Source organism: Pongo pygmaeus, chromosome 19 (genome assembly GCF_028885625.2).
Source record: "Pongo pygmaeus isolate AG05252 chromosome 19, NHGRI_mPonPyg2-v2.0_pri, whole genome shotgun sequence".
NCBI lineage: Eukaryota > Metazoa > Chordata > Mammalia > Primates > Hominidae > Pongo > Pongo pygmaeus.
Genome location: NC_072392.2, coordinates 48,274,776 through 48,287,431, shown reverse-complemented (window position 1 = coordinate 48,287,431; position 12,656 = coordinate 48,274,776). Strand labels below are relative to the sequence as shown.

Sequence of the window (12,656 nt, the reverse complement as noted above, 5' to 3'; positions counted from 1 at the left end):
CAGGAGGCTGAGGCAGAACTGCTTGAACCCAGGAGGTGGAGGTTGCAGTGAGCTGAGATTGCACTACTGCGCTGCAGCCTGGGCGACAGCAAGACTGTCTCAAAAACAAACAAAAAAAGAAAACCCTGACCCCAACAAATTGCTGAATTGACCCCTTAACAGATTCTTTTTGTTGTTCTTGTTGACACGGGTCTCACTCTAGGCTGGAGTACAGCGGCACCATCACAGCTCACTTCAGCCTCAACCTCCTGGGCTCAGGTGATCCTCCCATCTCAGCCTCCCAAGTAGCTGGGACTACAGGCGCCCACCACCACATCTGGGTAATTAAAAACATTTTTTTTGTAGAGATGAGGTCTTACTATGTTGCTCAGGCCTGAACTCCTGGGCTCAAGTGAGTCTCCTGCCTCAGCCTCCCACAGTGCTAGGATTACAGGCATGAGCCACCACACCCAGACCCTTAACAGATTCTAAGATGCCTTCATCCTGATCACCAATCCACGCTTCTTGTGTGAACTTCTTGGGTCAGCCAGTCAAGTGGGGATGAGTCTCTTGAAAGGACGGACGCTAGGAAACTGCCATCCCATTATCCACTACCAAAAGAACACTGAGGGTAGGTATTCTTATTCCCATTTTACAGATAAGAAAACCAAGGCAAATTTGACATTGAAATAAAGCCCTCTGAGGGGAATTTTATACCTATTTAGCTACCAGTTAATCAGCCAGGGCTCTTCTCTCCACTCTAACCACTGCAGGGGGTGCCAGAACCTCCAGGGACCTTCATTTCCTTTGGGGTTGCCCAGCCTTCTGGGCTGAGCCCTGCAACTCCAAGGATGGCCGATAGATGGCAGAAAAGGCGCATCCAGGGATCGACCCTCCGCCCTCCGCTCCCCCACTCCTGCCCTGGGGCAGCCTTCTAGCCTTGGCTCCCCAGGTCCAGGGTTTGATAAAGGAGGTTTGAAAGATGATGGTCTCCAACTCCGATACAGCATTTTAGTTTTTATGATGCTTACGGCTGGAATTTTTTTTTTTTTTTTGAGACGGAGTCTTGCTCTGTCACCCAGGCTGGAGTGCAGTGGCACGATCTCGGCTCACTGCAAGCTCCGCCTCCCGGGTTCACGCCATTCTCCTGCCTCAGCCTCCCCAGTAGCTGGGACTACAGGCGTGTGCCACCACACCCAGCTAATTTTTTCTATTTTTAGTAGAGACCAGGTTTCACCGTGTTAGCCAGGATGGTCTCTATCTCCTGACCTCGTGATCCGCCCGCCTCGGCCTCCCAAAGTGCTGGGATTACAGGCGTGAGCCACCGCGCCCGGCCGGATTTTTTTTTTTTTAAGCAACAAGACTCATGCTTCTCTTTCCTTCCTCAAAAACGAACAAACTCAGGGCCTAAGCAGATGCAGAAGCTATGCCACACCCACTGCCACTCCACTGCACCCTAATGCCCTGACTCAAGGAGTCCTCAGGTTTTAAGGCTGGAAGGTCCTTCCTGGGATGAGAGATCCTCCAGCCCCATCCAGGAAACAGATCCAGAGAGACCCACAGAGGGTCAGGGGCAGACCCGATTTCTTGAAAGCCATGGGGTAAGAAGTAAGGAAGGTGGACGTGAATTGAAGCGGAGCCCTCCCAGGCCTGACCCTCCATCCCAGGTTTGTTCAGACTCAGTCTTCCTCTTACCTACACAGCAGGTGGCTGACCCAGAGAAAGCCCAGGTGCTTACTATCTAGCTTGGCTAACATGTGGGACATTTGAAATGGCACAGGCTGGCTCTGAATTCTGGCTCTATCACTTCTTAGCTGGGTGACCTTGGGCTAGGAACCTAACTCTCTGAGCCTGGAGTTTCTACCTATAAATTAAGCTAATAATAATACCCTTTTTAGGTGGGTTTGGAGGACTGGATGAGAAAATGCATTCACTCCCTCTTCTATCCTCATCGTTTTTTTTTTGTTTTTTTTTTGAGACAGAGTCTCGCTCTGTTGCTGAGGCTGGAGTGTAGTGGCATGATCTCAGCTCACTGCAACCTCCGCCTCCCAGGTTCAAGGGATTCTCCTGCCTCAGCCTCCTGAGTAACAGTAACTGGGATTACAGGCGCGCGCCACCATGCCCGGCTAATTTTTGTATTTTTAGTAGAGACAGGGTTTCACCATGTTGGTCAGGCTGGTCTCGAACTCCTGACCTCAGGTGATCTACTTGCTTCAGCCTCTCAAAGTGCTGGGAGTACAGGAGTGAGCCACTGCGCCTGGACTTTTCTTTTTTTTTTTTTTTTTTTTTTTTTTTAAGGCAGGGTCTCGCTCTGTCACACAGGCTGAAGTGCAGTGGCATGATCATAGCTCACTGCTGCCTCAAGCTCCTGGGCTAGGACTATAGGCATAAGCCACCATGCCTGGCTAATTTTTAATTTTTTTTTTTTGTAGAGACAGGGTCTTGCTCTGTTGCCCAGGCTGGTATTGAACTCCTAGGCTCAAGAGATCTTCCTGCCTCAGTCTAAGTAGCTAGGACTACAGGCGCAAGCCACCATGCCTGGCTAATTTTTTTGTATTTTTTTTTGTAGAGACAAGGTCTTGCTATATTGCCAAGGCTGGTCTTGAACTCCTGGCCTCAAGCAATCCTCCCACCTTGGCCTCCCAAAGTGCTGGGATTACAGGCGTCAGCCACACTGCCCGGCCCCTACCTCCATTGCTTCTGTTCAGACTCATCTCTTTCGAACTCAGAAAGAGCCCTTTGGCCTCTGGTCTTATCCCCCCTTGTCCTCACAATCTGTTCTCCACACTGCAGCCTGACTGGTTTTCTAAAACTCTGGTTATCCATCAATAACTCTCTTGTTGAAAGCCCTCCAGTGGGATCCCAGGGAATGCAAAGTGAAGTGCATTTTCTTTTCTTAGCATTTAAAGCCCTTAACAATCTGACTCATACTGTTTCACTAACTTTATCTCTGATCAAAATCACACACAATCCCGAAACGAATTTCTTGGTTTTGCTAACCAACTCGCTGGCCATGACCCTTCACCCATCTATGTGTTAGTTCAGGCTGCAGCTTTGCCTGAAATGTCCTCTTACACCGTGTTTACTTGGTGGACACCTGCTTGCCACTAACACTCAGAATGACCTCTGTAGGTAGAACTGAGCTCTCCCAACTAGGCCCTGAAGACATCTTGTTCCTAGGGGTTCTTGGACTAGTTACAGTTTGTGAACCTGCTAAAACTGCAGCTTTTGATACATGTGTGTATGCACATGAGTGCACATATATGTATTTTTCTGGCAACAGGGTCTTGGACTTTCAACAAGGGATCTCAAAGGATCAGTTCCATGACCAAAAAGGTTAGGAAGTTATTTGTCTTGATCTGGGTGCTGGTCGTTAAGTACTTTTCTGTTTGCATATTATATGTCAATAAAAAGATGAAAAAATAGGCTGGGGCCAGGCATGGTGGCTCACGCCTGTAATCCCAGCACTTTGGGAGGCCAAGGTGGGCAAATCACCTGAGGTCAGGAGTTTGAGACCAGCCTGGCCAACATGGTGAAACCCCGTCTTTACAAAAAATACAAAAAAGTAGCTGGGCGTGGTGGCATGCCCTAATCCTAGCTACTTGGGGGGCTGAGACAGGAGAATCACTTGAACCCGGGAGGTGGAGGTTGTGGTGAGCCGAGATCACACCACTGCACTCTAGCCTGGGCGACGGAGGGAGGCTCCATCTCAAAAAAATAAAATAAATAAAATAAAATAAAATAAAATAAAATAAATTAAAAATAAAATAAAATAAAATAAAAATAAAAAAAATAAAAAATAAAATATAAAATAAAATAAAATATAAAATAAAATAAAATAAAATAAAAAATAAAAAATAAAATAAAATAAAATAAAAATAAAATAAAATAAAATAAAAAAATAAAATAATAAAATAAAATAAAATAAAATAAAAAAGGCCGGGCATGGTGACTCATATCTGTAATCCCAGCAACTTGAGAGGCCGAGGCAGGAGGATTGCTTGAGCCCAGGAGTTCAACACCAGCCTGGGCAACACGGCAAGACCCCCATCTCTGCCAAAAATTTTAAACAGCCAGGCATGGTACCACACATGTGTAGTCCCAACTATTTGGGAGGCTGAAGAGGGAGGATCACCGGAGCCCAGGCAGGAGTCTGATGCTGCAGCGAGCTATGATTGTGCCACTGCACTGCAGGCTGGATGACAGAGGGAGACAACCTGTCTCAAAAAAAAGATGAAAATATAATTTTTAAAAATAGATAAATAAATAAAAGATGAATGGTTACGAAGCAGCACAGCAGGACAGACAGCTCTCACAATATCCCTACTTTTTTGCACATCATTGACAGGTCTCACTTTTTTTTCTTGACCACAAGCCCATGAAGGGCAGTAACTGTGCCATCTTTGAACCCCAGGGCCTGGTGCCAGGCTTTGGTCCCCCAGCGCCCCATCAGTACTTACTACAGATAAGGGCCACAGCCATCCGCAGCAGCTTGAACTGGCACTTCATGCCTGACCAGTTCTAGGGAAAAAGGAGAGTTCAGTCAGTTCCAGATTAGACCACTCTTCTGCCGGTGTGTCTTGCTTAAGAAAACCTGACATTAAAATAAGGATCTCCGTGAAGTCCTGAATGAGACGGTTGTGGCTTAGTGGCAGAACACACCACATGGCTTTGAGATTTTAGGCAACAGCAAGTTTACTCCTGTCATAAAAGTTCTTGAGCTGGACTAACAAGAGGAAGGGACTCCAGATCTAGGAAGAGGAGAGGCCCTGTCTCCTCAACATGGATAAAGAACATCTCAGAGCTGCATTCATTGCTGAGCTCCATGGTTGCAAAGGATGCAGGACAGCCAACCAAGCAAAGTCAAGGCAGAACCACCAGGATGATAAAAGAGCTCAAAATCCTGCAAATGAGGAATGAATGGGGAAGCCAGGATCTTTTAGCTCAAAAAAGAGGAGACTCAGGGGTCAAGTTCATTGTTGTCAAATATCAAATGAGTCAACATAAGGAAAGGGCACATTCGATTCAGTGTAACCTGCAAGCAGAAGATGCAATGGATGAAAACTTCAGAGAGAGACTTTTTAGCTCAGAGTAAGTTTCCATTTCTAGTAAGCAGAGCTCTCCAGAGATAGAATGGTCCATCTTGCAGGGGTCGTGAGTTTCCCACCATCGGGGGTTTCACGTCACTCGGAAAGGATGCTCCAGAGGAGAATCAGATGCTGGAGAGGGGGTGGGCCAGGTGGCCTTCAAACAACTCCCTCTCTCCCCTGAGAATCTCGGAAAACTCGGAACCTCCAAAGCAGATAAACAGTACAATTATTCGCTTTACAAAAGGACTTCTCACTTTACAAAAGACTTCACCACAGGGTTCCTTTGAGAGGCACTCCTGCAGTGCATTCAAAGCACTATTCCATTTGTACAGAGGTGCGCATGCACAGAAACGAGCCCGGAATCTTCCTGGAACACATAAGCCCCAGGGAAGGAGGGCACAACCAGGGGACTTTGGTTCCCTCCCACCACCCAATATGCCTTTGCTGCCTGGCCCAGGCCCAGCTCGGGGGCATGTCTGGCACTTCTTTGAGGTTGCAGGAACATACGTGTAACTTTACAGAGGCCCAGAACACTGGCATGGACACTAACATCCATGAACGCTTCCGTCAAGCAAGCACGACACAGAGCAGATGCCAAAGAGGGGGAAATCCTCACAGCCTTTAGTTCTTGCCCACGTCCTCCCTTCTCCCCATCCTTCCTCACTGACCGGCAACCCCTTCTTCACAGAAAGTGAAGTGTGGGCCACCCGCGGTCCCGCTTTAGGTGGAAAGCCTATCTTCGTTTGCCGACATGTTCCGTGCTAGGAAGCAGATGGCAGGATATCATTGTCATCTGCTGGTGTCTGCCCACAGAGGAGGCTTGCCAGGAGACGAGGAACAAAACAGGAGTCAGTGCCCTCCCCTGAATCTAGCGACCCAATCTGAGCTGGCTCAGTTAGCGGATGGTGGGCACCGCAGCCCCCCTCCAAGCTGAAACCCTAGGATGGGAGGAAACTTGGGAATCATCTAATGGGACATCTCCTCCCAAAGGCGGACACCCACTGCCAAGTAGCCAACAAGATGGCCCTCCAGCCCACGTGACGGGGTGCTCCCTGCCTCCCTGGGAGCCCTGGGAAGGGCTCTCACCCCTAACGGTTCTTCTTGCTGTTGTTTGCCAGGCTTTCCTTCCCTATAATGTCCCCTCCATGGATTTCAATTCTCCCTTAAAGGTGATACCCGGCTGGGCGTGGTGGCTTATGCCTGTAATCCCAGCACTTTGGGAGGCCAAGGCGGGTGGATCAGTAGAGCCAGACTCCATCTCAAAAAAAATAAAAATAAAAAAAAGTGATACCCATGTTCATAGCAGCATTATTCACCATAGGCAAGACGTGGAAGCCACCCCAGTGTCCATGGATGGATGGATAAATGAAATATACATACATGTCTATATATCTGGTTTCTTGCCCACCTCCTCCCTTCCCCCACTCTTCCTCACTGACCGGCAACCCCTTCTTCACAGAAGGTGAGGTGAGCCACCTGCCTTCCCTTTTTAGGTGGAAAGTCTAATCTTCACTAATCTTCACGTTCCAAGCTAAGAAGCAGATGGCAGGATAACGTTGTCACCTGCTGATATATACATACAATGGAATACAATTCAGCCTTAAAAAGGCGGTGGCTCACGCCTATAATCCCAGCATTTTGGCAGGCCGAGGCGGATGGATCAGAAAGTCAAAGGAGATCGAGACCATCCTGGCTAACGTGGTGAAACCCCGTCTCTACTAAAAATACAAAAAAATTAGCCAGGCGTGGTGGTGGCTGCTTGTAGTCCCAGCTACTCTGGAGGTTGAGGCAGGTGAATGGTGTGAACCCGGGAGGTGGAGCTTTCAGTGAGCCGAGATCACACCACTGCACTCCAGCCTGGGCGACAGAGCGAGACTTGTCTCAAAAAAAAAAAAGGGGAGGGAATTCTGACCATGTTACAGCATGAATAAACCTGGAGGACCTTATGCTAAGTGAAATAAGGTAGTCACAGAAAGCTAAATACTGTATGATTCCACTTAGATGAAGTATAGAGTAATTAAATTCATGGAGACAGAAAGTAGAATCGTGGTTGCCAGGGGCTGAAGGGAGGAGGGGGTGGGGAGTCATTGTTTAGTGGGTACAGTTTCAGTTTTGTAAGATGAAAAGAGTTCTGGAGACAGATGGCAATGATTGTACAACAATGTGAATGTATGAATGTACCTAATGCCATTGAACTGTACATTTAAAATGTAACTGTATACTTTAAGATGGTACATTTTATGGTATGTACATTTATCACAATTAAAAGCGAAAGTACAGAAGACTTTTTCTTTTTAAGAGACAGGGTTTCACTCTGCCAACCAGGCTGGAATGCGGCAATGCAATCATAGCTCACTGCAGCCTCAAACTCCTGGGCTCAAGTAATCCTCCTGCCCCAGCTTCCCAGGTAGCTAGGATTATGGGCATGTGCCACCACACCTGGCTAAATTTTTTATTTTTTGTAGATATGGAACTTCACTATGTTGTCAGGTTGGTCTTGAACTCCTGGCCTCAAGTGGTCCTCCAGCCTCGGCCTCCCAAAGTGCTGGGATTACAGGCCAGGTGCTCACGCCTGTAATCCCAGTGCTTTGGGAGAGGCCAAGGCAGGAGGAATGCTTGAGCCTGAGAGTTCGAGACCAGCGTGGGCAGCATGGCGAAACCCTGCCTCTATAAAAAATTAGCTGGGCGTGCTGGTATGCACCTGTAGTGCCAGCTACTCAGGAGGCTGAGGTGGGATGATTGCTTGAGCCCAGGAGGTTGAGGTTGCAGTGAGCTGAAATTGCACCAGCGTACTCTGGCCTGGGCAGCAGAGTGAGACCCTTTCTCAAAAACAACAACAGGCCAGGTGTGGTGGCTCAGGCCTGTAATCCCAGCACTTTGGGAGGCTGACGCAGGCGGATCACTTGAGGCCAGGAGCTCAAGATCAGCCTGGCAAACAGCGAAACCCCATCTCTACTAAACATATAAAAAAATTAGCAGGGTGTGGTGGTACATGCCTGTAACCCCAGCTACTCTGGAGGCTGAGGCACAAGAATTGCTTGAACCTGGGAGGTGGAGGCTGCAGTGAGACAATATTGCGCCACTGCACTCCAGCCTGGGCGAAGGGTGAGACTCTGTCTCAAAACAACAACAAAACAAAAAGTGCTGGGATTACAGGCATGAGCCATTTGTGCTCAGCCCCCTCTGAGTAAATATCTTATTATTTTTCTTTTTTTTCCTTTTGAGACCGGGTCTCACTCTATTGCCCAGGCTGGAGTGAAGTGGCATGATCACGACTCACTGCAGCCTTGACCTTCTGGGCTCAAGTGATCCTCCCATCTCAGCCTCCCAACTAGCTGGGACTATACGCACACTCTACCACACCTGGCTAATTTTTAAATTTTTTGTAGAGATGGGGTCTCCCTATGTTGCCCAGGCTGGTTCAGAACTCCTGGGCTCAAGCAATTCACCTTCCTCGGCCTCCCAAAGTGCTGGGATTGTAGACGTGAGCCACCAAGCCTGGCCTAAGTGAATATCTTATTTGAAGACAGTGTCTCTTTCACTATGTCCTGAGTGATAGTATCAGGCAAAGTAAGTTAGAATGTGTGGGCAGCTCTCTCCTTTATCTGAGGTCTCCTGCCTCCATGCCCCTCCTGGGCCCTATCTGGGATAGACGTTAAACGCACCATCCTTATTTTTGGCCTGGTTGGCCATCAGTGGGGTGGCTCAGAATTCCTTCTTCTCTATTGTTTTCATTTGTGAATTTGAGATAACAACAGCACCTTATCTCAGTTACCCATCTCATCAGGTGGTTGTGAGAATGAAATGAATTAATATATGTAAAGCACTAAGACCACTGCCTGGCACACAGTAGGCATCATCTAAATGTGTGACAATATCTTGACCTGAGACAAAGACGGGGAGTTTGCCCTGCAGAGTGGCTTGAAAAAATCCGAATCTGAATGACTCCAGTTTTGCCACAGCACCTCCCAGGCCCGCTTTATGGGTTTACAACATCTGCCTGGACCCTGAAAGCCCTGGAGCTTGCCAAGCTGATACAGTCCATCCCTCTGCTGCACACTTTAGGGAAGAAGAAACTGAGGATTCAGGAGGGCTGGTTCAAGGTCACAGTAAGTGAATGGTGAGCTGACTGGGCTCCTGGTCCAGGGCTCTGTCCACCCACACTTCAGAGGTCACATTCCATGTGCCTGTGCCATCTGTCCCAGCTGCCCACAAATGGAGCGAAAGAATGCTAGTAAATATGACCTGCTTCCCAGCAGCCAAGTGGTTAAACTAGAGAGTCCCCACTTCCAACCAGCTGCCTTACTTTCCCAATCCAATATTCCCGCCAATAAAATCAGTGCACTGAAACAACAGGAGAGAAGAAAAAAAATCTCACATGCAGCCAGCACTGCTGCTGCTATAAAAGCTGAAAAGCCTGCAGATCTTTGGGGAATACAAACCTTTTGCAGGCCCTTTAATTTCATTATCTCCCAGAGCCTCAAAGAGTGAGACAGTAACTCACCCACAGCGAACAAGTTGGTAACCAGTCCCCTCAGCATCTTGCTCACCCAACCGGGTTAAGAGTGCAGAGGCTGAAAGCCAGGCAAGGAGCTTCCATTCCAATACAGCTTTCTCTATCTATCCCTGGTAGAAACGGTTTCTTGTGAAATGACTTCAAGAAAACCCAACACAGGGAATGTGAAAGCGTGACACAGATAAATTAGGGAGTGATTCTTTGTCCTACAAAAAGATTTTTCCTTAATAAAGTAAACCTTTTTTTTTTTTTTTTTGAGATGGAGCCTCACTCTGTCGCCCAGGCTGAAGTGCAGTGGCGTGATCTTGGCTCACTGCAACCTCTGCCTCCCAGGTTCACGCCATTCTCCTGCCTCAGCCTCCCGAGTAGTTGGGACCACAGGCGCCCGCCACCACACCTGGCTAATTTTTTGTATTTTTTTTTTTTTAGACGGAGTCTCGCTTTGTCGCCCAGGCTGGAGTGCAGTGGCACAATCTTGGCTCACTGCAACCTCCACCTCCCGAGTTCAAGCAATTCTTCTGCCTCAGCCTCCTGAGTAGCTGGGACTACAGGCACCTGCCACCATGCCCAGCTAATTTTTGTATTTTTAGTTGAGATGGGGTTTCACCATATTGGCCAGGTTGGTCTCGAACTCCTGACCTTGTGATCCGCCTGCCTCAGCCTCCTAAAGTGCTGAGATTACAGGCGTGAGCCACCGCGCCAGCCAATTTTTTGTATTTTCTAGTAGATATGGGGTTTCACATATTAGCCAGGATGGTCTTGATCTCCTGACCTCATGATCTGCCCGCCTCGGCCTCCCAAAGTGCAGGGATTACATGCATGAGCCACCGCGCCCGGCCAATAAAGTAAACCTTATAACAGAAATCTTTAGTGTCTGTTAGGCAACCATCTTCCCTTGTGCTTTGACAATGTGGTTCAGTTTGTGAAAATTCAGATCTCAAACATTTTGGGAAAGCATCAATCATACAGAGCGAAGTGTAAGTAAATATCTTGTAGATTAAAAAATGGAACTCTGGCGAGCAGGAGGCAATTAATAAATTATTCAATTAGGTGTATCTGTATATTTCTAGTGTTTAAAATAAGAAGTCTTGCCGGGGCACGGTGGCTCATGCCTGTAATCCCAGCATTTTGGGAGGCTGAGGCGGGTGGATCGCTTGAGTTCAGGAGTTCGAGACCAGCCTGGGCAACATGGTTAGCTAGGCATGGTGGCACGAGCCCGTGGTCCCAGCTACTCGGGGGGCTGAGGCAAGAGGATTGCTTGAGCCCGGGAGGTGGTGGTTGTAGAGAGCCGAGATCCTGCCACTGCACTCCAGCCTGGGTGACACAGTGAAACCCTGTCTCAAAAAAAAAAAAAGAAGTCTTGATTATAGGGCTTTTTGCATTCCAGATCTTTTGTTGAAATATTTTGTCCATTTTCTTGTCTCCCAAACAACTGTTTTGTGAAGATGGGATTACAGATGAGATAACTGGGGCTCCAAGAAGTTGAGTGATAGACTCATAGCTATTAAGATGGTGACACTGGTACTCGAATGCGGATTTTCTCTTAAGTCCATGCTTTTTCTTTTCTTTTCTTTTTTTTTTTGAGACGGAGTTTTGCTCTTGTTGCCCAGGCTAGAGTGCAATGGCACACTCAGCTCACCACAACCTCCACCTCCTGGGTTCAAACAATTCTCCTGCCTCAGCCTCCTGAGTAGCTGGGATTACAGGCATGCACCACCACACCCAGCTAATTTTGTATTTTTAGTAGAGATGGGGTTTCTCCATGTTGGTCAGGCTGGTCGCAAACTCCCAAACTCAGTTGATCCGCCCGCCTCGCCCTCCCAAAGTGCCGGGATTACAGGTGTGAGCCACCGTGCCCGGCCCAAGTCCATGCTTTTTCTACTTTTAGTTCTGATGAGGTACTTTACTGCGTATCTCTCACACACACACACACACACTCCAAACCTTCATTTTGAAGCTGAAAACAATAGTATATCTATTAGGTAGAACCATATGAAGTTGCCAATATTCAAATGCTGATGGCCCATAGAAAGGGCAATTTTTTTTTGAGACAGGGTCTCTCTCTGTCACCCAGGCTAGAGTGCAATGGTGTGATCTCGGCTCACTGCAACTTCTGCCTCCTGGGTTCAAGTGATTCTACTGCCTCAGCCTCCTAAGTAGCTGGGATTATAGGCACGTACCACCACACCTGGCTAATTTTGGTGTTTTTAGTAGAAATGGGGTTTCACCATGTTGGTCAGGCTGGTCTCGAACTCCTGACCTCGTGATCCACCCGCCTCGGCCTCCCAAAGTGCTGGGATTACAGGCGTGAGCCACTGTGCCCAGCCAGAAAGGACAATTTCATATGGGTCGACCCAACGCATCTCTGAATTGCTTAGCACTGAACTAATTTGAGTAAAGGTAGCCTCTTGACAAACAGAAATCAGCCTTTTTAATGAGACGATGAGTTTTCTTTCATCGTCAATAAACACCACATAACTTTCTTTCTTTCTTTTTTTTGAGACAAGGCTTCACTCTGTTGCCCTGGCTGGAGCGCAGTGATGCAATCTCAGCTCACTGCCCTCTGCCTCTCTGGCTCAGGTGATCTCAGCCAGCCTCCAGAGTAGCTGGAACCACAGGTGATCTCACCTCAGCCTCCAGAGTTGCTGGAACCACAGGTGCATGACACCACACCAGGATAATTTTTTGTATTTTTCATAGAGATGGGTAGAGATGTTGCCCAGGCTGGTCTTGAACTCCTGGGCTTAAGTGATCTGCCTGTGTTGACCTCCCAAAGTGCTGGGATTACAAGTGTGAGCCAGCGCGCCCAACCCCCACAACCTCCTGGAGAAGGGCTCCCCATGTGTCATGCTCTGGGGACTGCACAGCTCCCAGTTGGCCAAGGAAAGCTGTTTGCTTCTGGAAGGCACTGGACTCTCAGATGAGGCTGCTCATCTCCACAGCCGCAGGCCATGGGCTACTTGACAGAGAGAAGCGTCAACTGGAACAAAACTGCTCTCACACCTCTCTCGACAAACATGCCCTACTCCATGGTCCTTCAGTGGTCTGCCTTCACCATGGGAACTTCTGGG

General features: G+C 48.1%; 1 protein-coding gene across 5 annotated transcripts in view; it reads right to left on the bottom strand.

The window, feature by feature from the left end:
* RHBDL3 (rhomboid like 3) overlaps positions 1–12,656 on the bottom strand; it is a 58,921-nt gene that overhangs the window by 4,195 nt on the left and 42,070 nt on the right. For all 5 annotated transcript variants that reach the window (XM_054459968.2, XM_063656161.1, XM_063656162.1 and 2 more), the window contains one exon: positions 4,440–4,500. In XM_054459968.2, the coding sequence (XP_054315943.1) occupies positions 4,440–4,500 (61 nt within the window). The remainder of the gene's footprint in view (positions 1–4,439; positions 4,501–12,656) is intronic.